Source organism: Malania oleifera, chromosome 11 (genome assembly GCF_029873635.1).
Source record: "Malania oleifera isolate guangnan ecotype guangnan chromosome 11, ASM2987363v1, whole genome shotgun sequence".
NCBI classification, from domain to species: domain Eukaryota; kingdom Viridiplantae; phylum Streptophyta; class Magnoliopsida; order Santalales; family Ximeniaceae; genus Malania; species Malania oleifera.
In genome coordinates, this window is record NC_080427.1 from 25,669,313 (window position 1) to 25,695,492 (window position 26,180).

General features: G+C 35.5%; 1 protein-coding gene across 7 annotated transcripts in view; it reads left to right on the forward strand.

The window, feature by feature from the left end:
* The first annotated feature begins 239 nt into the window (after positions 1 to 239).
* LOC131168415 (mitochondrial import inner membrane translocase subunit TIM14-1-like) overlaps positions 240 to 26,180 on the forward strand; it is a 35,124-nt gene continuing 9,183 nt past the window's right edge. For 2 of the 7 annotated variants that reach the window (XM_058127804.1, XM_058127806.1), the window contains exons 1-2: positions 242 to 388; positions 25,331 to 25,406. In XM_058127804.1, coding sequence (XP_057983787.1) covers positions 327 to 388; positions 25,331 to 25,406 — 138 coding nt within the window. In that variant the 5' untranslated portion in view covers positions 242 to 326. Of the gene's footprint in view, positions 389 to 25,330; positions 25,407 to 26,180 lie in introns of all 7 variants that reach the window. The other 5 variants (XM_058127808.1, XM_058127807.1, XM_058127811.1 and 2 more) reach the window with 5 other exon arrangements.

Here is a 26,180-nt window from a genome sequence, read left to right on the forward strand (position 1 = left end):
ACCAAAAAAAACCCAAACTATGTATTTTAGTAGTTTCGAGTTTGGATTTTAAGTTTCAACTTTTATATGAATTTAAATAAATTTTAATATAAAATTATATTAAAATTTTGAGAAAATTTACATTCCTGGCAATATTATTAAAATTATATTAAAATTTGGAGAAAATTCGCATTTCACAATACTCTCATATGTGAATTTTTTTTGCACCGATATGAAGAATTGGGGCACGCACAATGCACGTGACACCCAACATTTGAACGATTATGATCTAACGGACCAACTAAACATAAAATTTTCTGAAAGATAGCAGAACCCTAAAATGAGAAATGCAAATCCCGGGAAAGTTTTCTTTCATGTCTTCGAGCTCTGATATTTCGCAGAAAAAATGGTTAGTTTCAATTCGACATCGTTCTCTTTTACGATTTTTTTTGATTTACAGTTTCTATGGCGCGGTTTCATGTTAACTTTTTAAGGCCGAATTATGATCCTGACGTCGTAATTTGAGGTCGATTTGTAAGGATAACAATTTATGATTTTTTGTGTTCATGAATGCCTATTACAGGTTTTTTCTTTTGCGTGTTTTCGGATGTTAAACTGATCTTTTTCTTCCTTCATTTGTTTTGGTTGTCGCTAACCAAACGGACGAAAGGGAGGAGAGCAAAATCTTGATTAACTTTTCCTCGGATATAAAGAAAATAAAACTTTATTCTTGGGGTGTGGCTGTCATTTTGATAGGAAAATAGTGAAATGAAATTATGTTATCGTCTGGTCGAGGCATTTTCCTGGGAAACTAGATGTATTAGTTTTCAGAAGATTGGAAGATGAAGCTAGTTAACAATGGGACATATTAGAGCAACATTCCTTTCTTTTCTTCTTTTTTCCTCTTTTTGGGAAAAATTGAAGTTATATGTGCAAGCTCATGCCACAAAGGAGGATTTAATTTTAGGTGAACTTCGTCTACATGCACGTTTGTGAGAAAAATCTTTTGCTGTGTTTTGTTCTATGGCATAAAGAGATTGAAATGCAAACCAGCTCTTGCCTCTTGGTCCCATGCCAAACTGAAGTGATTAGGATATTGGGTGCAAAGAGAGATCCAAATCAAATATCATGCCAGAAAAAGATGCTTTCTCCATTACCCACCATGAAACTGATTAAAGAAAAGAAATCATCACAACTCTTTCTAAACCACTTTCCACAAGGCTGGCAAGTTTCTTTGGATATCCTACCATTACAATCGAGCCCATGTTTATCCACAATAATCATTCTCCATAGAGACTTTTCTCCTTCATAAATCTCCTAGACTGTTTGCCTAGTGAGGCTTTGTTGAAGTCAGCAAGCGATTTAATGCCTAAACCTCCTGAATGAAGAGGATGTTGGACAATTTTCTATTTGAAAGAAAGGTGTTTAAAAACATTCCCTGTGCTGCCCCAAAGAAGTCTTTCTTGAATATCTTCTGGTCTTTTAGCGATGACCTAGGGACCAAAAAGAGGGACATGTTGTACATTGGGAGATTTGAGAGAGTGCTCTTGTTGTGTGCATCTTCCACCTTTTGAAAGGCAGTTTCTCTTCCTGCGATCTTGTTTTTCAAATTTCTCGAGAATGGGATACCAAATTTGTCTTTGTACTTAGCTCTGAGAGCCAGCCCAAGGTATTCATGGTGAGGGCCCCAAAGCTTACAACCTATAAGTTCTACAAGGAAAGAACCGTCTGACACATCCCCAATGGGGATAAGCTTGCATATACCCAGGTTAACTTTAAGACTTGAAATAGCCTCAAAGTACAAAAGGATACATCTTAAGTTCAGAACATGCTGAGGATCAACCCTACAAAAAAGGATGGTGTGTCTGCAAGAAGGAGGTGAGATATGAGATATCTCCATATCCAACCTGTTTCTATCAATTTGGAGCCCCCTAAAGATACCCGCCTCAGTGGCTTTATTTAGCAGCCCACTAAGGACCTCCATAATAAGGATAAAAAGAAGAGATGGCATATGATCCTGTTGTCTCAGAATGATGGAGGAAACCACTTGGGCACCCGTTGATGAGATTGGATAGGGTTAACTTGGTCATGCATTTCTTGATCCACTTACACCACTAGTCCCCAAAATCATTTTTTTTCAGGATATGAAGAAGGAACTCCCAACACGTGTAAGTAAAAGCTTTGTCCATGTTGAGCTTGCATGCAATCACCCTTTCTCCTCCTTTAGTGTGAGGGGCCACCACTTCTGAGTCATTGAGAGCTGCATTCATAATTTGTTTCCCTTTAACAAAATCTGTTACTAATTAAACATAATCCTCTGGACTCATAAATTAAAAACAAACCTCCATAGAAACTTAATCCTCCCTAATTAATCCTAAATCTATTGTGAATAATGCTAGTAGTTGATTCTGGACCTTTGACTAGTGCCGGTAAAATTCAAATTTTTGAATGCAATTATTATTTTTATATACACTCAATGCCAATTTATGAATAATAGTAATCAAAATGAAAGAAATAAATTTTTGCAATAACAAGTTTTCACTAAAACCATTATGCAATAAATAGACATATCTCAAACATTTTTTTTTTTCAAAAATACAGAAATAATTAGATATATCTTAAAATTAATAAGTTTTCACATGTTGGAATTATTTTCTAATCAACTTATTTCCTGTACTATTGAGTATATATCTCTCAATGCATAACCTATCAATCTTCCAGCCAACTATCTTCCCCTACGATTACTTATTAATTTTTTACAATTTTGTTGTAGAAACTGCTTATTCTTTTTTATTTTTACAATTGGTATAACAACAATTCAGTGATAATTTCAATTCTACTGAAGTTTAAAATTTTATTCCTAGTACACATCCTTCCTAGTACACATCCACATTGTAAGTAGAGGTTTGATAATTAGGAATGAGCTCTAGCAATTAGGATCGGAATGGTTGATTTCTTAATGTTTGGTTAATAGGAATCTCACTCAATTCCAGTTCTATGCACAAACCATATTCCCTCCTTAGCCCGCTTTTTGATTCTAGCCTTTTAACTTTAATGCAAAAATTTAAAATTACAATATTGCCCTGTTCACCTTGCATATACATTACACAGATGCATCTATATTGCAACACAACCATCTACCTATGCATGCATGCAAATTTATATACATGCATGTATGGATCGATGTATGTATATATGCATAGCATACACATGCATAGGCATACATATACCCATAGAAGAGATATGAGTAGATCTAAAATAACTTGGAATGAGATAACAAGTAAGGATTTAATAGGCCTCGAATTGTTGGAGGAAATTTCCAAAATCGTACAAATTGGTGGAAATTGGAAAAGGATTCACGTTGCCGATCACACCTAGTAGATCTTAAGACTTGGTAATGTTGCTGTTTTACACATGCACATGTAGATGCGTATACAAACACAATTATTTCCATAAATATGTTTATAGAACCATGAATTATTGTTTGAATGATGAGGGACCGAATGAGGAGTAGCCGAAGTGGCTTCAGAAGGTTCTTCCACAATGGGAACTGTGGTGTCGGTCTCTTCATGGAATTCTTGGGTTCTGGATGATCTTGGTTCTGTGGGAGATGCCATCATCATATATGTGAGATCAGTAATTTCTTGGTCTGAGGAGGATGATAATGTTTCAATTTCAGTGGAAACATCACTGTTGTCTTCAATAGGTATCTCAGGAACAGGGTCAGCAAGGAAAGATGGAGATTGATCAGGTGATACAAACGGGCTTTTGAGTTTTTGATCAACAGGTTCAGGGGGTAATGGTTTGACCGGATTTGGAGATTTATGAGTAATGGGAGCTGATGGAATAAGAGAATGTCTCTTAAGGATTTCAGCAGTGGATTTGAAATGTTTGGAATAATCTGGCTGTCTGTAGGATGGAGTTGGTGGTGACTGAGGAATGAAAGAGTATGATGGGGCGTATGGAAAGGCTTTAGGTATGTAGGTTGGTGAGGGAATTGGACAATGATCTCGTTTAGTCTGAGATACTTGATCTTTGAGTCTTCTGATTTCTTCTTCTTTAGCATTGAACAATGATCCAAAATATCCTTCAGAAATGAACTGTCTGAGCTCAGCATCAAGAATGTCAATTCTTCTCTTGAGATCAACATATAAAGCTTCAATTCTGGAATCAAGGCTGTCGAAACGTTGTTTCACATGGGCGCCATGATGGATGAGTTTATCAACTTTTATGATCAATGGCAATCAACGTTGTATTCTGGGTTCTGGCATTCTGAGTTTGCCAGTTTAGAACTTGTTCAGCTTGTGATGGAGTTTCCTTGATTCCTCTGGTTGAACTTCAGAGGGTTGGATGAATGGTCTGGTATGAAGGTTGGAATCTGTATATGATCTTGGTTCCAAGGGTGGAAATTGTTTGTCATATGGAGAAGTCATAAAACAGGGAATTGGCTGAGATTGGGGTAGTTTAGAAACTGGAGTTTGGTAAGGTTCTGGTTCAGGTTCTTTAGGAGGAAGGAGTCCTTCTTCAAGAAGAATCTCAAGGGCTCTATCATAGATCCATAAAGGCTTTGGTTTTGGATCTGGACGTCAGATGCCTATCCATGGGCTGCTTGGGTCTTCAGGTTTTCTGTGTGGAGAGAAAGGTTTACAGGATGGTTTGGTTTTTCTCTGTTGTGATTGGCGGTAAGAGCAATTTGGATCGCACATCGAGGGATCTACATCCCATATGAAATGTCCTTCTATTTTGTCGGTGTAGATGGGGGATCCATCTGCTTCAATGTGGCTGACTGGAATGTCATCTTCAAATGTAACAGGCTTTATCATTAATGATTGGAACACTGGAGGAGTGCTGGATGAAGCTGTATCTTTTGGATTGAATACCGTCTTTACCGTTCCATCTGGAAGTCTCTGAAACTTGGGATCTGAGAGATGGATGGGTGACGTTTGTTGATGAAGTTGTTCATAGCTGGAAATCCACTCCAGAGGGATGAGTTGCTTCAGTTCTTCTCTAGGGTTCTGTCGTGGAATCTGGAGAATGGTAGGAACTTCATATTCTCTTTCAGCAGTGATAAGGATTGTGTCCTCGGATTGTCCCGGAAGGGGGAGATCAACAGCATGATCTTGAAGTCTGTAGATGAGTTGATGGTGAAGGGTAGCCATGTAGGCCGAAGAAACTTGTGGAGCACCAGTAATCTGCAGTTGAACCTTTATGCAGTTCTTCAAATTCTTGTCTCTCAGAGGATAATTGAAGTTAGGAAAGAACGTGAGACAGACGCTACCAGCTTGGAGAGTGGTAAGCGAAGTGCCAATTGCTACATGCTCAGACTGCGTGTATGTAGTGTTGAGAAGGGTGATCCTGGCAATGACTGGAAGTCCTTTACGAACATGAAGTGTGAGGAGCAGTCTGACAGCACCGAAATGGAGATGAGTGTAGCCTTCTCTGATCCACTAGTTGATCAGATCTTGGTCTAGCTCAAGATCAACATATTGTTCCTTGGAAGAGGCTGGAATGAGATACTTGTCAAGAGCTGTAGTCTGGACGAACTCCTTGACTTGTGGCCTGTTGTGAGATATAAGAAGCGTACGAACTTGGTTGACAAGAGATTTTTTTCTTCTGAAAATATTGTAGGGATTTACAAGTGGAAGGGAGGTTTCCTGGATCTGAACAGAGTTAGGAATATAGGAGTATTCTACTAGGTTTGTAATTTTAGAAGAAGTGGTTCTTTTTATGGAGGGAGGAAGAGAGATGGAGGAAGAAAGTCGAGCAAGTGTAATATCTGTATTTTGAGAGTGAGAATCCATGGTTTGCAAGTTTCCCCTTTTGAGCTATTTGGTTTAGATTCTTCAAAAAGAAGAATCGACGAGGACATGACAAATCTCCTCGATGTTTCATTTGCAAGAAGAAATGCCACTATGCAAAACAGTGTCCGATCAACACGACAAAATCTGCAAAGCTTGCACAGCAATTACAAAATGAAGAAATTGATGCAGATGCAGAATCTGTTCTTTCAGAACAAGAAGAGATGACTGAAGAAACAATTCTCGTCCTTACTGATTCAGAAAATTCTGATTTAGAAGATGACTACCATTCATATGAGACTCTTCAAATCCAACCAGTCTAACCTATTCTCTTCTCTCAAGGTTCTCAAATCAGTCCTCATGTTCAAATTCAGCTCCTTCCTGAAAAACATGGTATACCCATTCCTGCTATTGCATTCATCGGTGGGTTAAACCAGCGATGGTGATGTCGTAATAATAATAATACAAAGTTATTAGTCTCTTTATTAGTCCATAAGAGTGAAAAAGAAATCATCATTATCATTATTATTATTTTTATTAGTAGCAACCAAGATGAAATTTGTATTACATTTTAGTTTTCCAAAAATGTGTGTATACATATATTTATTAGGGTATGAGTGTTGTGTTTGGTTCTATTGGATTAGTCGGATCGGCGGGTTAAACCAGCGATGGTGATATCGTATTAATAATAATAAAAAGTTATTTGTCTCTTTATTAGTCCATTAGAGCGAAAAAGAAATCATCATTATCATTATTATTTTATTTATTATTAACAACCAAGATGAAATTTGTATTACTTTTTAGTTTTCCAAAAATGTGTGTATACATATATTTATTAGGGTATGAGTGTTGTGTTTGGTTCCATAAAAGTTTTATTTAAGTTCACATACATGTCTGTGTGTATAACTGTATATATGTATTACATTCATAATACATACATACATACATATATTCATTTCTTATTCATAACCAAGGCAAAGAATGGAAGTTGGTCTACTAGTGAATGTGTTCTTTAACTTTCTCAAGGTCTAGGTTTCAATTCCTACAAGCAGCCACTTTCCAGCTTATTTTTTTCTTTTTTAGTGTAAGGCAGGCCGGCCTAGCTACGGACCTAGATTGGGCTGGGTCACCTTGGTTCGCAGTTGGGCCAATTCACACTGGTTCTTGACACTTTTGGGTTTCAAGCCTCACTTGGGCTGGACTTGTGACCTTTGGTGAAACTGGCCAGTCTGATCCCATGTTTCAAAACGATGATATATAAATAAATAATGTTAATATTATACTACACAAAGTAAATAAATAATGTTGATATTATGATATTGTACATTATAAATATTAATAAAATAAATTTATTAATATTAATATGAATATAAATATATAATATCGTCATCATCATCATCATTTATTGTTAATATTGTTATATTTAATGATATTATTATATGTGATATTAATATTATAATATATAAAGGTATAATAGTTCTTACATAATAAAAGATCAGATTAATATTATTATCTCATATTAAATAATAAACTATGCAACAATAATTTATAAAATCATTATTTATATTTAATAAAATACATAAAAATAAGAAATAATAATTATAAAATCTAAGATTTGAAATGTTAATAATATAGTAGTGACTAACAAAATATAATGATAAAATATAATAAAGTATGACATGCAATGTGTCACGGACCCCAAAAATGGGACTCAAGTAAGGGCCGCGTGGCACTCGTTGAGAGCTCTCCCTCGACAAGTCAGCCAAGTTTCACACATTCAAGCATGCAATCACGAGCACCTGGTGAGTCTCAATACTCAAGAAACCCAAGGAATAATAGGATATCACACGAGCAATATATTCTTATACACTGAATAAGACTATAACAATCATAGATATCACAATCCAAGGCAACAAAACACCATAATAAAAGGGACTACTTATATTATTCAACAACAAGAGAATAATCATACAAACGATGACATAGATAATCATATATTCATTCCAAATCCCTGAAGAATACAATTATAGTTGTATCTCTCTCCCTTTTTCCTCCATTACATTGTCACTCCCTAACATCCTCCCCCACTCATTTTATCGACGTCCTCGTCGATGTGTTGTAGAAGGTCATCTCACTCTTTTGATGTCGAAGTTGATGTCATTGTCTTCAAATTTCTGAAATCTTCAATCTTCTGTATGGCATGCTGAAGGTTTGCTGTGGGTTCCCAACTATTCTCTTCTTCTCCAAGCCCCAGCCACTGAACTAGAAATTGTTGTTGTTGATGACCTTCTGCATTGACGACTCTGTCTGCAATGATCTCCTGGACTTCTTTGTTGACAGGTTGCCTTCTGGAAATGGTTGATCTCCTGAGCTTTTGTCGGTGCGGATCTGCTTCATCTGTGTGGAATGGCTTTAAATTGCTTACATGAAACATAGGATGGACTAGACGTCTGTGGCTTTTCATCCACTCGGGCTGCTCAAGCCGATAAGATGCATGTCCCACCTTCTCGATCACTCTAATTGGACCCTCATAACGGCGTAATAACCTTTTATCCTTGCCGCGAAGAAAGCGAAATGTCTCCGGCGGCACTTTTACAAGAACCAGATCTCCAGCTTCAAATTGTTGCGGTCGTCTCCCTTTGTCAGCCCATTTCTTCATGCGCTTCGATGCTTTTTCTAACTGAGCTCGAGTGACTTCGATGTTTTGCAACCAATGTTTCGTGAATTGGCATGCTTTTGGGCAATTTCCTTTGTATGGACCATCCAGAGTGTGCGGGAGAGTCAGTTGCTGACCTGTCACGATCTCAATAGGGCTTTTATTAGTCGCAGAAGATTTCATGGAGTTAAAACAGAATTGTGCCATGTCCAGTAAGGTAACCCAATTCTTCTGATTGGAGTTAACAAAATGTCGCAAGTATTCTTCCATCATCCCATTAAAACGTTCGGTTTGACCATCTGTCTGTGGGTGATAGCTGGTGGATAGATTAAGGTTTAAACCCATCAAGCGAAAGAGTTCACCCCAAAATCTCCTCGTGAATCTAACATCCCTATCACTGATTAGGCTTTCTGGAACACCCCCATATTTCACTACATGCTTGAAGAATAGCTGAATTGTCTTCTTTGCTGAACATGGCTTCGAGACTGGTACGAAAGTTGCATACTTTGAGAAACGGTCAATCACCACCAAAATTGTGTCATGCTCCTCTACTTTTGGCAACGAGGAAATAAAGTCCAAAGAGACACTCTCCCATGGCCTGGCAGGAACACGCAATGGCTCCAATAAGCCTGAGGTCTTCTTTCTTTCAACCTTGTCTTGTTGACAGATCAAGTAAGTTTTGGTATAACATATCACATCATCTTGCAATTCTAACCGTTGAGCTTCAGAATCAGCAATGAAATTATGGGTGGCCCCTGTATCAATCATGGCCCTGATTTTCTTTCCATTCAAAAGTAGATCAACATACATTAGTCCCTTCTCCTGAGACTTGTTGTCAATTACTTGACGCTCTAATGCCCCCAAAAATCTCAATGCTCCCACCATATTCGGTTGTTCTTCTGGGGTTGCTGTCGGGGTTTCGGTTTCCCCTCAAAGGGCCTTTATAGCATTCAAAGCCTTACGTTCAGGGTACTCCGTCACTCGATGTGGTCCCATGCAAAGAAAACAGGACATCGGTCGACGCTCTCCACCCCCCGTTTGTCCGCCCCTCCAATCCTTAACCATGGGCGCTCTTTTATCTTTCCAAGAACTATTTGTCTCCCTATCCCTTCCCCCATTTGTGGGCTTATACACTTTACTGGGCCTGGAATCATTATTGGCAGACGTAGGGAAATTTCGCTTCCCAGAATTATCTGAAAAATCATCCAACCGTTCGGCCGCAGCGAGAGCAGAAGAGAGATCACCAGCACCCTGCCGACGCAATTCATTCCTTGGCCATGTCTTCAAACCCCGAAGAAAATGAATTAGTTTGTCTGATTCGGTCATGTCTATAATGTCCAACATCAAGGCTTGGTATTCTTGTACATATCTCCTTATTGAGCCAGTCTGTTGCAATTCCATTACTTTGCACTTTGCTATGTACTCCACATTTTCGGGATAGAATTGAGTCTTCAACGCCTGTTTCAACCCCTCCCATGTGTTGATAACACATCTATTGTGCTGAATATCATTCCATTTAGTTTTCCACCACACTTTTGCAACCCCTACTAAGTATATCGTTGCCTGATTTACCCGGTCCACTTCTAGATCCACTCCTGAGCACGTGAAGTAGTGCTCCATATCAAAGAAGAAATTATCCAACTCCTTGGCATCTCACGTACCCCCAAAACTTTTAGGTTCCAGTACCTTCAATCGAAAACTCTCAATGGGATCAGCAACCGGCCTTCGGGCTATCTTTGCAACTGCATTCACTTTCACATTGATCTCTAGTAAATCGCTCTGGACTTGGACCACCGCACTTTGGACATTGCCCATCTCCTTCAAATCTTCTTTCAAAGCAGTAATGGACTCCTTAACATCTTTTGCAAGGAAATCAAAATTATTTGTTAGCTCACGTAAGGATGCCTCAAGCTCTATTGGCTCTCCCCGTTGGGACGAAAGAGATGGCAATATGCCGTCAATATGTTGCAGCCTACTCTCAAAGGCTTCCAACTGCTTGATACTCTTCTGGAAGGCCTCAAGCTCTCTTGGCCGTTTCTCTAGGGATTTCACACGTAGAATGAATTTTTCATGTTCCTCAAGTCTCTCTACAACTTTTGATACGCCATAGAGAGTTTCTCTAGGGTTTTCTTCAGCGGCCTTAAGCTCTGTCGGCACGCTTTTCTCTTTTATCAATGTTGCCACCAACCCTTGGAGTTCACCGCACGTTCTCTCCAGGGTTACAAGTTGTGTCTCAAGTGCCTCAATGCGCTCCACTTTTCCTGACTTGTTTCTCGTGTTACCACTCATGGTGCTCGCATAAACTGTGCTTTGATACCAACTGTCACGGACCCCCAAAATGGGACTCAAAGAAGGGCCGTGTGGCACTCGTTGAGAGCTCTCCCTCGACAAGTCAGCCAAGTCTCACACGTTCAAGCCTGCAATCATGAGCACCTGGTGAGTCTCAATACTCAAGAAACCCAAGGAACAATAGGATATCACACGAGCAATATATTCTTATACACCGAATAAGATTATAACAATTAGAGACATCACAATCCAAGGCAACAAAACACCACAATAAAAGGGACTACTTATATTATTCAACAACAAGAGAATAATCATACAAACGATAACATAGATAATCATATATTCATTCCAAATCCTTGAAGAATACAATTATAGTTGTATCTCTCTCCCCTTTTTCCCCATTACATTGTCACTCCCTAGCACAATGCAAAATAAAGTACATGATGATAACAATATTAATATTACTAGAAGTAAGTTATTAAACAATTAAATATTATAATGTTGTAATATAATAATATTACAACGTTAACAATATAACATAATAATTGATATATGATAATTCCATTTCATACAATAAGGACCTATTTAATATCATTTCTGTTTTTTGTTTTCATTTTTGTACTCTGAAGAAACAAATTATGGAAACACATTTGTTTTTGTTGTTAGTTTTCTACTTTTGTCACAAGTTCTTGAGCTATTTTTGAAAAAACTTAACACCAAATTTTGTGGTTGTTTAGTTGTTTTGGTAGGTCTGTCGCTAGAATTCTTTAATATCCATAATCAACATGGATTAAGTCATTCATTTTATCCATAATTTTTGATTAAAATGAAAATTAATTACCATATGAATTTATAATATAATTAAAATAAAATGTCCATAAAATTTTAAAAAAAAATTAAAGCCATTGAAAAAAATATTTTTACCATCATTGGATTTTCATGGACAGTAAGATTGTTCTTGTAAAGTAAATTCTGAATTATAATAATTAAGTAGAATAATTAATAAAATTTATTTTTATTATAATATTTTTTAGTTTGTATTATTTTTTACTTTTATTGTTTTAGTCTTATTTTTTTTTTACTTGGTTCGAGGACAAAAAAAGCATTTGTTCCATCAAAATTATAAATTGTGTTAATTTTTTAGAAATATTAAGCAAACATGTTGCTGGTTTTTAGCTTTGAGTTTCTGTTTCTGGTTTTCTTTTTCATAATTTTTGATAGTCATACCAAGTGGCCCCTAAATTACTTAAGTCATGTAATGAACAAATTAGTTTGACCCCAGTTCTTATGACATCATGCACCAACAGTGCAATGATTCTGATTTCAATTTTATGTTAAATCAAATGCGAAAAATTTTCCTATTCTAGTGAATTTCGATTCCAGCTCTAATCACGAACTGAGCGCCACCTATTTTATCCATGAGATCAACTCAAGAAATTCTAATAAGTAAAACTTAGCAAGAAAAATGAACTTATGCTTATTAATAATAGAGAAAAGTGTGAAAATTTCCAATATTTAAATTTGACCCATGCAATATTAATTTGAGTGGGTGCAAATTTAATTATTTTTCAAACACATATCTGAAACTTAGCAAGATAAATGAACTTTTGTGTGTTAAAAATAAATTGTAACATTTTCAAATATTTAAAAATTATCAATTTAAGCAGGAAAAATTTAATTATTTGTCAAATGCATGTATGTACATATAAAATATAATATATATTAAAAAAGTTATCATTTCAGTGGGGTTAATTGTCCCCCACTGGAAACTATCTAGATCTGCCCATGCTTGGGAGTCTGGGACAATGATTCCTTAACTCAATTCTCCTAAATCTGCCTTCAGAAAGAGTCCATCGATTATCTGGCTTCCTGTTCTGTGGTAAGTCTCCCCCAGCTGGGAAAAATTCAGCCTTGAATTTTCAAGCACCAGAAGAGCAGAAACTACAAGCAATGGACTTGCATTCTGTAAAAATTGATGCTTGATTGCGCAACATACTTTGTTTGAAGATGGTGGTGGAAAATGACAGAGCACAATCATCGATTTTCACTAGCAAACAATTGACAAGGAATGAGCTCCCCACTGTCTCTCATGAACAATGAACGATCAACAATGTGAGGGAAATAAGATATGTTGGGCAAACATTGATTTCTCTTGTGAATGATTGATGAAAGCTGGAATCCAACGATGTTGATTTCTTGACTAAGTGAGGAAATGATAATGGGGTAAAATTGGATCAGGGTTGGCCTGTCTGAAAGTCCAATTTGATGGCATGCAGGTTGCTAACATGAAAGTGTGATGATCTATGTGACAGCGTCCCTGTATGGTTGGGTTATTGGGCAGAGTCTAGATGTGGTGACAGAGAAGACAAGGGCCCAGCAGTTTGATATTAGAACAAGACAAGGACAGTTTGATATTAAGGTGGATGAAACTGTGTAAGGAAGATAGTGTTTTAAAAGAGCTTGATAAGCTCAAGAGTGAAGTGCATAAATGGTATACGAAACACAGTACAATGATTCTCAAGACCACAAGCAGCAGCTGGAAATTTAGGCGTGCACATTATTTTCTGGGGATTTCAATATTCAGAATAATGACAGAACGGTGAATGGGGATTTTGTTGCTGGTCTTAGTTGTCAGAAGATCATGAGAAGAGGAAGAAATAAGAGCAGCGCTGTGGTTCAATCTCCAACAGCACTTGATGGTGTTTGAGGTGTTTGCTAGCGATGGGTTGCAGGTTCCGGTCAATTGGTGGCTTTTGAGTTAGATGGTGATGACAGTTTACATGGTTGTGGCTTGGAGATCCCAAATGAAAGAGTGGGTCACAGTTTGTATCTTTTTGACATTCAAATTTTTATATAAATATTTATTTTTATGGTTTTCAGGAGACTGAAATTTGAGAAAGGAGATAATGTGGGGGGCAATATTGAATAAGTTTGGAAATTAAGAAGTTTCTGATTGAAATTTTAAAACTGTGAAGGACAATGGCTTTAGTTGAACTAAAGGGCTTTGGCAAAAGTTTCAGACCATTTTATTATTTTTTTTGAGTTAATTATTTGATCCTTAACTGGTTATGGTCATATAAGGGAGGACTATTGTAGATTAACCAAAAGAGAAGAGGAAGAGAATATTGAAGGTGAAGATGGGTGGCTGAGAGGTGGAAAAAGAGAAAGATTAAGTTTGGGCACTGGTAGCAGTTGATGTGGTAATGATCACCATGAGAGAGGACAGAATGAGAGGAGGAAAAAGAAGATAATAGATGAATGAAACTGTGTGGTACCTCATACAATTCAAAATAACCACTCGTCTTACAAAAATATGGGCAAACTAAAATTAATGAAATTACAAACAAGTCCCCTTCAGTGTGTTTTGTAAGCTAAAGTTTTGTAGAACTGTACTGGATTGAATAATATTGCTTTATATTGATTATGAAATTATCCCTCTCCTAGGTTCAGTTTGCTATCTATAAGCCCCTTTGGAACTTGGAAAATGTGAAGGAAAGGAAAATATAATGTAATTTTATTTTTCATGTTTGGTTGTCAAGGAAAGTGAGAAAGAAAATAAAATATATAGCAAATGAATTAATAAAAAATTGATTTTATATATTACTAACATTTGATTTTTCTTAATTTTTAATCTTTTTAAAACATTTATTTTATTTTATTTTCAATGCTATTTTATGTTAAGAGAAAATACAATGGGAAATAGGCCTCCTTATTTTCATTTCATTTCCTCAAAACAAATTCCTTGATCCAAATGGGGCCGAAGGGATTTGATGAGGACATGGGTGTAATTTTCTTTTCATTTTCAGTTTTTATGCCTTAGCCTCAGTGGGCTAGGACAGGAGGGGGACTAGCTAGCTCTGGCCCATATGCATGGGCTGAGAAACCCCACTTAGCTTGTCTGTACTTTTGTTACACAAAACATAGGCTATGAGTGGCTCAGCCAAGCCTCACCATTCTTAGCCCCCGTTTGGGAACACTTAAAAAATAAGTGCTTATAGCACTTTTCACTTAAAATAAGTATTTTTACAAAAAAAGTGACGCTTGACTTGTACTACAACAAATACTTATTCCTAAAAGTGTTTTTCCAAACTCACTTTTTTGAGAACTATTTAAGTGAATTTTGAGAAGCAATCTAAGATAGCTTTTTGACCACTTATAAGTGACTGTTCATAGGTGGCGTCAATTTTATAAATTTAAGAAAATTTTGTGGCTATTTTATAATTTAAAAAATACATTAGAAAATGATTATATACTATTTTATTGTGCATTATAAGATATTAGTTATTAATGAAACATAATTCAATTCTAAAATGAAGAAGAACCATCTATTAATTTAAATTAATATTAAAAATTGAAAATAGTAATTCAATTAATAATATTTTTTTAACATAAATTAATATGATTATCATATGTTATTAATATAAATTAAGACAATTATTATTAGTCAAAAGTAAAAATATATTGTTTTTACTTAATAAATATATTTAAATATTAATTAAAAATAGTTATCATAATTATTACTCAAATTGTTAATTAAATGTTAACCATTTATTATTTTATCACACATTATAACCTATTAATTATTAATAAAATATAATTAATTTTGGAATGAATAAAAAGAACCATCTATAAGTTTAAATTAACACTAAATAAACTAAAAATTTTAATTTAGTTATTAATACTATTTTAAAGATAAATTAATATGATAATCGTATGTTATAAATATACATTAATAACAAGATTATTGTTAATGAATAAATAATAATATTATATTATTTAATCTAATAGAAAATATTTAAATCTTAATTAGAAAATTAATTTAATATCATTAAATTTCTAAGTATAAAAATATTAATATTTTTATTCATAATATATTTATGAATAACTATATATATTTTACTATGTATTATGCCATATTGGTTATTAAAATTGAATTCTAGATTAAACAAGAGCTATTTATTAATTTAAATTAATATTAAATAAATTAAAAAATTGAATTTAATTAGTAATATTATTTATCATAATTTAATATGATAATGATATGTTATAAATATACATTAGTAAGAAGATTATTGTTAATTGAAAATAATAATCTTATTTTATTTTTTAATAGAAAATACTTAAATTTAAATTTAAAAAAATTAGAATAATTATGAATGAAATTTAAAAATATTAATATTTTTAATTCAAAATATGTTTAAAAATAATCATATAGTACCCTATAATAAAAGTAAGCATCATAATACCATTTATTTAAAAAACAACCATACACCACTTAGAATTTTTAGCACTTTTTCCAGTTCACAATACTTATTATCAGCACTTATTAAATTCAGTTCTTTTTCTGAAAAACACTTTTGCATAAATGTTTCCAAATGATCCCCAGACATAATCTTATTTAATTAATCCTAGGTCTATTGGGCTTAAGATCCAGTAATTCCTTAGCCAAATTCTTCTGTTTGAAGATAGTCCATCCATTCTTTGGTTTCAAGATTTGCATTTTGGCTGATACTTACAGATTAAGAGATTGTCAAAATCAAGGGAAAGCTTTCTTGAGGTGGAATTCAGCCTTGGGAGGGAAGAAGTATCCATCTTTGTTCCTGGAGTTTGAAAAAGTGACCAATGGAGGGGATTTACAAATTTGCTCACATCTGCTGTGGGTTTTGGCAAACTGACAATAGTGGAATGAATTGTTGGATATGGATCTATTAATTGAAGATGAGGTCCATTAATAGCACTATGGCAGAGATGATGAAGGAGCCTCTGAGGTACACTGGTGTTGCAGTTAGAGTGGATTGGTGGCTAGGTTTAGCAAAATGCTAAATGGAGGAAGAAGATGGCATGGCTAAGGCTAGGGTATCATGGGGGCCTACAGGCCCAAATCCAGATGCTTATTTCTATGGGCTTGAATGGTTAGGCTGATGGCAGCCAGATAAACCTGTTACCCATTTAGGGCCAGCTCAGCCAATACGGATCAAGATAATTCTGCTGTGGCCCAAGAAAGGTAAGGGGTAACGACTCAGTCGTGAAATTTAACCCAGGCCCATTGGGATTGGAGGCCTATTCAAGGGAATATGATATGGGTGGAGAGATCAGGTCTATTCCATACCAGTATCACAGTGTTGATGGAGAAGTTCAGCAAATTGGTGGTGATGGAGCCCAGTGGGAATTTGAGAAACTTGAATATCCTGATCAAAGACCTAAGATCAAGGAATGGGCTATGATTTTGAAATTGAAAGAGAAAGATGTCGTTGCTGAAACAGATCAGATTTGCAATGTAAAGTTCTCATCTAATTCTAAGGGACATAATTTCAAGGAAGAAGGCTGTTCAGCCACAATTGTGGACACACTGGAAGGAAATTGCGAGGGAGATTTGGGTAAGTGTTCTTCTATTTCAAGGAGGCTGAAAATGATGGAAAATCACCACTTGGGTTCTCTGTTGATGTTGGTGTGGATTTCAATCAAGGTTCCTCTCAGCTGCAGGCAACTGAGGTGGAAAAAGAGCTTTATCATAATTTTGCATAAAAAAAAAAAAAGCAATTTGATACTAAAAGATTCTGAAGATAAATGATGATGGCAGCTTCTTCACAGAGGAAGTCCAGAGAGATTGGAGCATGGATAATTTGGTTGTTACAAATTAGGGTGATGAGTCTGAAGAGGAAAGTGATTTGGGAGGTATTAGTGGGAGTCATGAGGGTTTTTTTTGTGGAGACCTTATTAGCCAAGTATGGTTTTGATGAGGACTCTTTGTTAGAAAAGGCTTCTCATATGGAAGGGCGGAATATTTTTAGCGATAAAGAGACCCAGTGATACAGGGAATAGGCAAGTGAGGAAAATTTAGCGTCTAGCAAGTTCTTGGTAATACTAAAAGCATTAGAGAGGATGGTTTTCCATCCATCCCATGCTCCTTGGAGGGTGGTCCTCTGCTCATAATTGGAATAAAAAGAGGGGAATGACACTGGAAATTTGGGATTACAAGATTTGTTAGATAAGATTGTTTTAGAGCTGGGTAAACCTTTCCTGGTCACTAGCTAGGTGAAGCATTGTGGTAAGAAGAGGAATTGAATAGCTTTGAAGAGTTCTGTTAATCATTAAAGAGGGATTCTTAAAAGGGAATTTCTTAATAGGTACTCCTAGATTGGTTTTCTTTTCAGTTTTAAGGGGCATGCATCATCCTCTTTTTATTTGTACTTTCTCTTCTCTCTAATAAAATTTCATTTGTTACTTTGTTATCTGAAAAAAATTCTGTTCTCAGTTATTTCAATCCACAAAAGACAAACGCCTTTTAGATTTAGACTCACTTCAACATCCTCTCCTAAGCTGACAGGTGCCATTACACTTTTTTTGCTTATATATTTATAGAGGTGTACCCCTAACATACTTTATCTTAGAAAATGTCTCATACCACAATCCCGTTCCCATTCCATGAACTTGAACATGTTCTAGGTAACATCTGCACACCTAATTTTTGAGTAATTGGTTTTGATATGCTCCATATTACTTTGAAATACAAGAAGCAAGAAATATAGAAATCATTAAATTGAATGTTGGTAATTATAAAGGTTTCTAAAAGTAAGGATTTAAATTATATTCTGAAAGACGAGATGAAATTTGGATGTACCAGCACCATGACTGAACCATGGGATGATCAGCAGCAATGAACAGTACAACATACAGTGAGTACACATTAATGATTTAAGGTGATGATGTCAAGAGTTCACAGCTTCATTGCATCTCATCAAAGCAGCCAGAAAATTTTCTGTTTTTAGAGAAACATGTAGGATTGAACCTTTTGTGAATGATGGATAAATCGGGAGGAAGGTCATTTCTCTTGGTTTTGTGGTTGGTTCAGTTTATCTGCATATGAGATGAACTTTGACAGTGCTGATCAGAAAAATTTGTTTATCCATGGGTTAATAAATAGATAGTTTGAAATGGGTCATCTCAATGAGATTCTTGGAGAATAAATTAGGGTAATTGATAGCAATTGAGAAAATGTATGAGTTGGGGAGAAGGTCTTCGCTTAGAAACCTGATGGAGAAGAAGCATTTGGGTGGATGTTTTTGGGAGAATTGGATGAAATTACAAAATACCTAGGATGGTTCAATTGATGGAGGGACAACTGAAATGCAGACTGTGGACTGGTTCAATCTTATGGAAGCTCAAAAGAAATTGCCAGTGCTTCAAAGATTAGAGAAGAAACCTAGACATGTGGATATTCTCAAAATGGCGATTGAATCTGAGGGGGAAAGGAGCTTTGCCAGAAAGTTTAGCTGGAATTTGCAAGTGGTAGATAGAGTGTTGCTGGAGATTACAGTTGGCAGAGAGATTGCAGTGCATGAATTTTGGAGGAGTTTCAGTTGTAATTTCTCCCGAGCCTGGTCTTAAATTTCCATGAAATTGTCGAAATTTCCGTCAAAATTTCTGATTTCCGTCACCCTCGAAATCGAAATGGCAATCGATTTCTGTCTCACATAATTTCTGTCAAAATCTCAACGAATCATCCGAAATTTATCGAAATCTTGAAATTATACATTGAAATTTCGTTGGAATTCTAATAAGAGATTTAGGAGTTGAAATTACTCTCTTAATTTATTTTATCGAAACAAAAGATTATTACATGTGCTTTTGAAATTATATGAAAAAATAAACTTATAGTAACATTTTATTAACCATTCATGTCTAAACTAATAAATAATATTTAAATGATATTTCATTTGTATTAACTGAATATGTTTAATGTACATTATCTCACAAATATGTTTGATACACATAAAATTTTACAACTTTTCTACCTTATACAAAACATAGATGTATTTAATGTGTTATATAGTCTTAAAACTTATTATTATGTTTGTTAACCATTTCTAAAGTTTCACAAAGAATTCCATGCTATACAACTAATTTTCATTATTTTTTCAAATCGAAATCGAAATTGAAATTTTTGTACTTTTGGAGCTTTGAAATTTGAGTCAAAATCGAAATTTAAGACCTTGTTCCCGAGGGAGTTGAAGGTAAGGGATGACATTGGGAGAGGATATGGTTGGCTGGGTTTGTGAAGAAACTTAAATGGGACATCACAAATTCGGCTTGTTAGAGTTAGTGGAGATGTCCTATAGTTTGAGAAGTTAAATAAGGGTTGTGGGCCTGTAGTATCTGGGCCTATCAGAGGCTGTGGCAAGCCAGCCCAGTATTTGAAGAAATCTAAAATGAGGGGTTGAGCTGGAGGAAAGAGGACTTATATTTGAGCTACTAAATTGAAGACCAACAGCAAGTGTTCTTATGCTGGTAAGGAGATTGGGATGTTTGAAAAAGCTGGTTTACAGAGGGCTGGAAGGAGTTGTAGGTGTTTAGTCCTTGAGAAGCAGATATAGCTGGTGAGGTACTAGGAGGAGCCCAACAATGTCAGTCGATCTGGAGAAGAAAGGGGAGGGTAATGATCTCCCTAATGTATTGTCAAGAGTAGACTTGCATGAAGGGACTGCGAAGGGGGTCTCTAAGAATGATGGGGCTTCGAACCTTCAGCTGAGGTTATTGTAACTATTAAGGATCATGATACTATGAGATTATTTGGGGAAAGTAAAAGATGAGATAAATGTAAGAGGAAAGGTGGTGATGCTAGGGGACAATGGGTTTAATTATCTGAACCCTCCTTAATCCCTGGTATTTGATAAGGAGGAATATGAGTATGATAGTGTGAGTGACTCTGAAAGAGGTTTTTTAGCTGAAACAGTTAATTGAAACCCATGGCTTTAGAGATGAATTTGATAGTAATGGAACTTCTAAAGATAATAAGGCAACAAGCTCTGGCACTATGGGATCGGAGGAACTTGACTTGTTTATGCAACAAAAGAGGGGGACATTGTATAGTTGGAGGAAATCAGAGAATGTATAGGTTGGTGTTTGCATTTTGAAGGAAGCTGTAGGCCTTCAAAATGCTGTAGTTGAGGGAGGAATGTTCTCCATTATTCCAATTAATTTAGATTCCGCTTATACTGGTGCTAGGATTAGTCTTGATCGAGTCTTGGACTCTTGGGTTAATCTCATTTAATCTCCGCTAAGACAATTCAAGGGGTTTATAAGCCTTTGGAAGGCATTCTTTCAATTCCATGTGTGCCTAATTTATTAAATATTTTGTTGTGCCAGAGGGTGGGGGCTAAATAGGGGAGAGGATGTTACGATTTATGTATTTATTTTTTTTGGGTGGGGCGGGGGGGGCGGGGGGGAAGATAATTGATATCTAAAAGGTCATTTGGAGGATATGGGGATTAAATTGGTGAGTCCTAAGAAAGTGTTGAAAAATTTTGAATCTTCAATTATTATTGGGTTTTTTTTTTGGGTGGGGTGGGGAATGGGTAAAATGGGGTAAGATTGTTGAAGTATGAGGTAAATGAGTTGGAAAACGTTAGAGGGTTAGGAAATTGTAAAAAAGAGGGCTTTGGTCCGGAAATCAGTGTCTAGATACTCTATTGATATATTACATTTACAGGAAATAGAGTTAAGAGTGTGTAGATGTATTATTAGAGAGATCTGGATGAATATAGGCAAAGAAGGGGCTATTCTATCTTCATGAGGGACTTCTGGAGGTATTTTGGTGTTTTGGCATACTCAGATGTCAATGATGGACTTTATTGGGGGTTTAGAGAGAGAGAGAGAGAGGGTGGGGGGGGGGCTGGTGGTTTACTTTGGGTTGAAGTCCTTTACCTTCGGACAAGTTGGGGGTTGTACATGGGTGTTTACCACATGGCTGATTGGTGATTTTGATGTAGTTAGATTCCCGACTACCACTACCATAACAACAAATCAAACCTTAAGTCCCACTAGGTGGGGATGTAGTTAGATTCCTATTGGGGAAAAAAGTGGTGGAATGTTTTCATCTAGCATGCATCTTTTTTATAGCTTCAATACGGAGTGTGGCCAAGAAGTACCCCATTGCAGAATGCATTGTTTACTTGATCAATAAGGGAGGAAAGAGTGGTACTTAGTTGGTTATATTGCTTTCTTTTTTATTGATGAGCATGAGGATGAGTTTCATGATCTTACTCAAAGGTTCTAGCTAGACTGCGGATCATTTTCATGTTTGGTTGAAGTTTAGAAAGGTTAGATGGGGGCCTACTCATTTTCAGTTTAAGAATGTGGATGGATCATCATGGTTTTTGTAATTTAGTTAAGGAGGCTTGGAGTAGTGTTGTTGCTGAATTTAAATAGGTGTTGAAAAAGTGGAACTTAGAGGTGTTCGGAGATGTTAAGAGTAAAAAAGTGGGTATCTTTAGTGAATTGAGTGAGAGATCTAGGATGGGCTTTCAGGAGAAGAGAGAAAAAGTCTGAAGAATGAGTTAAAGCGAGTCCTTCTAAAGGAGGTTTAGAGTTGTAGGCAAAAGACTAAGTTTAAATGGGTAAGGAGTGACAATTGCACTAAAATTTTTTTTGCAAGGTGGCTTATGGGCAAATAAGGTGTAATTATATGAGAGAAATGGAGTTGAGGACTAGGGAAATGGTGACTAATGTTAGGATGATAGCAAAAGAGGTCATTGGTTTCTTTAAAAAGTTATTTACCGAAGAAGATTTAGAAAGGCCAATGATTGAGGAGTTGGAATAGATTCTTATTTTTGATATGCAGATGTCTTGTTGGAGAGGCCTTTTGAGGTGGAGGTGGTTAGATGGCAGTGTTTAGTCTAAAGAGGGATAAAGCTCTTGGGTTGGATGGGTTTAGCTAAGCAAAATATTTTTCCCCCAAGTGTTGGTATGTAGTCTAGTAGGATCTAACAGGGTTTTCTTTGAGTTTCACAACAACAACGACAGCTAGAAGCCTTAAGTTGCACTAGATGGGGTCAGCTACATGAATCCTTTTCTGTCTATTCACTCAATCGAAAGCATTTTCTTTTACTAGACTAAGAGTTATTAAGTCCTTCCTCACTACTTCATTCCAAATTATTTGAGTTCTACCCCTACCCTTTTCATGCCAAAAACATTAACTAACTACTCTTTATAGGTGCACTACTAGGCTTACTTTTCAAATGCCCAAACTATATAAGTTGTCCCTCTCTTATCTTGTCTTGATTGGCGTTGTATGCATATTATAGTGTATATGCTCGTTCTTTAATTCATCTTTTAATGTTATACCACTCATCTATATTAACATTCGTATTTCAGAAACTTTTACTTTTTGTACATGTTTCGTAGTTGCCCAACATTTTGAACCATAAAGCATAGCTTTATAGCTGTCTTATAGAACTTCCTTTTTTAATTTTAAGGGTATTCTACAATAACACAACAACCTGACACACTCCTCCATTTCACCCAACTTGCTTTAATTTTATGTATTACATCTTTTTCAATTTTCCCTTTTGCTTGCATAATAGATCCAAGATATTGAAATCTACTAGTGCTATTAATTTCTTGATTATTGAGTTTAATCTTCTCTCTATGCAACTCTCTATGTTCCCAAAATTACATTTCATATATTCGGTCTTATTTCTACTTATCCTAAAACCTTTAGGCTCTAATGCGGTTCTCCAAGTTCTAACTTAGATTCCACTTCCCTCCTACTTTCATCAATTAAGACAATATCATCTACAAACAAAATACACCAAGGGATCCTGTTTAGAATACTCGTAGTGAGTTCATCAATCACTAAAGTAAAAAGATATGGACTCAAAGTAGAACCTTGATGCACACCTATTGCGATTGGAAAATCTCTCGATTCCCCTCCTACAATCATAACGCTAGTCATTACACTACCATTCATATCCTTAACGACCTTAGTATATTTACTGCATATCCTCTTCTTTTCTAAGACTCACCAAAGAACTTACCTTAGTACTCTATTATATGCTTTTTCTAGGTCAATTAGAACCATGTGCAAGTCTCTCATCTTTTTCCTAAACTTTTTCGTTATTCTTCTTAAAAGATAAATAGCTTCTATTATCAATTTCTCAGGGCGTAAAACCAAATTGATTCTCTAAACCAAATTTTTAGTCTTATTCTTTATTCAATTACCCTTTCCCAAAGTTTTATCGTATAACTCCTAATCTTAATTTTGCGATAATTATTACAATTTTGAATATCACCTATGTTTTTGTATGAAGGCATTAATGTATTTTTCCTCCATTCCTTCGACATTTTCTTGGATTTTAGAATAATGTTGAATAGACTAGTTAACCATATTCTTCCTTTATCCCCTAAACATTTCCAAACTTCAATTAGTATGTTATTTGGTCATATAGATTTCCCATTTTTGATCTTTTTTAAAGTCATCTTAACTTCAAGGGCTCTAATTTTGCAAATAAATCTCCTATTTTTCGACTTTTCATCATTTGTCACTTCTAAGTTCAATTTTTCATTTTTGTTTTCATTAAACAAATTATCAAAGTATCTTTACTACCTCTCTTTTATGTCTTCTTCTCTAGTGAAAACATTATCATTCTTGTACTTTATACATTTTACATTGCCTAAATTTCTGCATTTTCTTTCATTAGCTTAAGAAAGTTTATAAATTTTCCTCTCCATCTTTTGTATCTAGTCTATTATATAAAGTATCATAAGCTCTATGTTTAGCTTCACTAATAATCTTTTTTTGCATTTTTTCTTGTTTTTTCGTACTTTTCAAGTTTTTCTCTATGTCTACAAATTTTTCATATTTTATACCAGTTTCTTTTTGTCTTAACAGATTCATGGACTTCTTGATCCCACCGCCAACTTTCTTTACTACTTGAGTATCTTCGTTTGGGCTCATTGAAAATCTCTTTTGCTATCTTTGTGATAGAGTTAGCCATCTTATTCCAAACAATATTCGCATCCACCTTACCCCCTATTATCCAATTAGACTCTAAGTTGTGTTGCCAAACTTTCACTTGGAATAACTTTACAATCTTAACAAGATAGACCATCCCCCTTCCTAGTTAAGAAGACTTTTGAAAGTTAGTTCAGCATTATATTTTTATAAAGCAAATTTTCAATATGGAAAAATTTAAAATTTTATCAGCAGCCTCATTTTTATTTCCATATTCATGCCCTCCATGTATCCTCTCATAACTCATATTATCCTTTCCCATGTCTCCTTTTAAATCAGCTCCTATTAATGTCTTTTCCGACGTTGGTATCCCTTGTGAAACACTATCCATGCCTTCTAGAAATTGTTTTTTTTGATTTTCTGCTAAACCTATTTGGGGAGCATATGCACTAATGACATTTATTATCTCCAAGCCTAAAGCTATCTTGATTTTAATGATCCTGTCACCTATTTTTTTAACATCTACAACATTGTCTTTTAAGTCTTTGTATACATACTCTGTTTTTATGTTTCTCTTTTTCAGTGTACCAAAGTTTAAATCCTGGTTTTTCAATTTCTCTAGCTTTCTCCACTGCCACTTTCATCTTTTGAGGGCAAATTAAGTCAATTCTCCTTCTAAACATTGTTTCCATTATTTCCATGCTTTTTCCCGTAAGAGTGTTCCTATATTTGAAGTTGCTAATCTAATATTTATTTCTTGTGCTGATTTTTTAGTCCTTTCCCTTATATATTAACTTGGTCTATTCCCTTGAACCGAGTAGATTAGTTAAGGATTCATGGTATACAGAATCTGACAAGTTTTATGTTGGTTGTTAGCTACCTAACTCCAACCCTCTTCCTTTATTCAGGCTGGGGACTGGCTGCGCGCAGAAAGATGATTTGTGTTATACAGGTGAAGTGCAAATTCGAGGTTTTTTTTTTCTTGGATGCAAACTTGTTTCGCATAGAAAATTAAGAAAGAACTAAAAATCCACACACCCAGCCTGAGCAATCTAAACATAAAGAAAACTAAATCACACTAATAAGTATAGTAAAAACCTACCTTGCATTTAGTTTACAAATTTATAAAACACACCCTACAATTAGTGGAAACCACGCAAACATCACAATGCTCTTAAAAAAAAAAATCTAAAGCATGCAATTTTGGCGTGTGAATCTTAATTTTTTTTTTTATGAGTTTCATGGTGATGGAAAATTGGGCAAGAGTCTTAATTCTACATTCATTTGTTAGTGCCTGAGGAGAGTAGGTTTACTAAAGTATCGGAGTTTTGGCTTATTAGTTTAGTATCTAGCAAGTATAAGATCATTGCTAAGGTGCTTGCTAATAGGTTGTTTTTCCTTAAATGATAAAAATTTTCTTGCTTAAAGTGCTTTTGTGGGAGGTAGACATTGTGCATGCTACCTTGATTGCAAAATGAGCTGCTGGGGGATGTTCATCGTAGAAAGAGGAAGGGACATTGTGTTTAATTAGACTTTGAGAAGGCTTATGATAGAATTTTTTGGGAATTCTTGGATTGGGTGCTTAGGAGGAATGGGTTTGGAGTTAGGTGCTTAGGTGGATGGATTGGGTAAAGGGGCATTCATCTAGTGCTTATTTTTAGTCATTTTTAATGGGCTGCCAAAGAATTGCTTAGTTCATCTTGAGAGGGTTAGACAAGGGGATCCT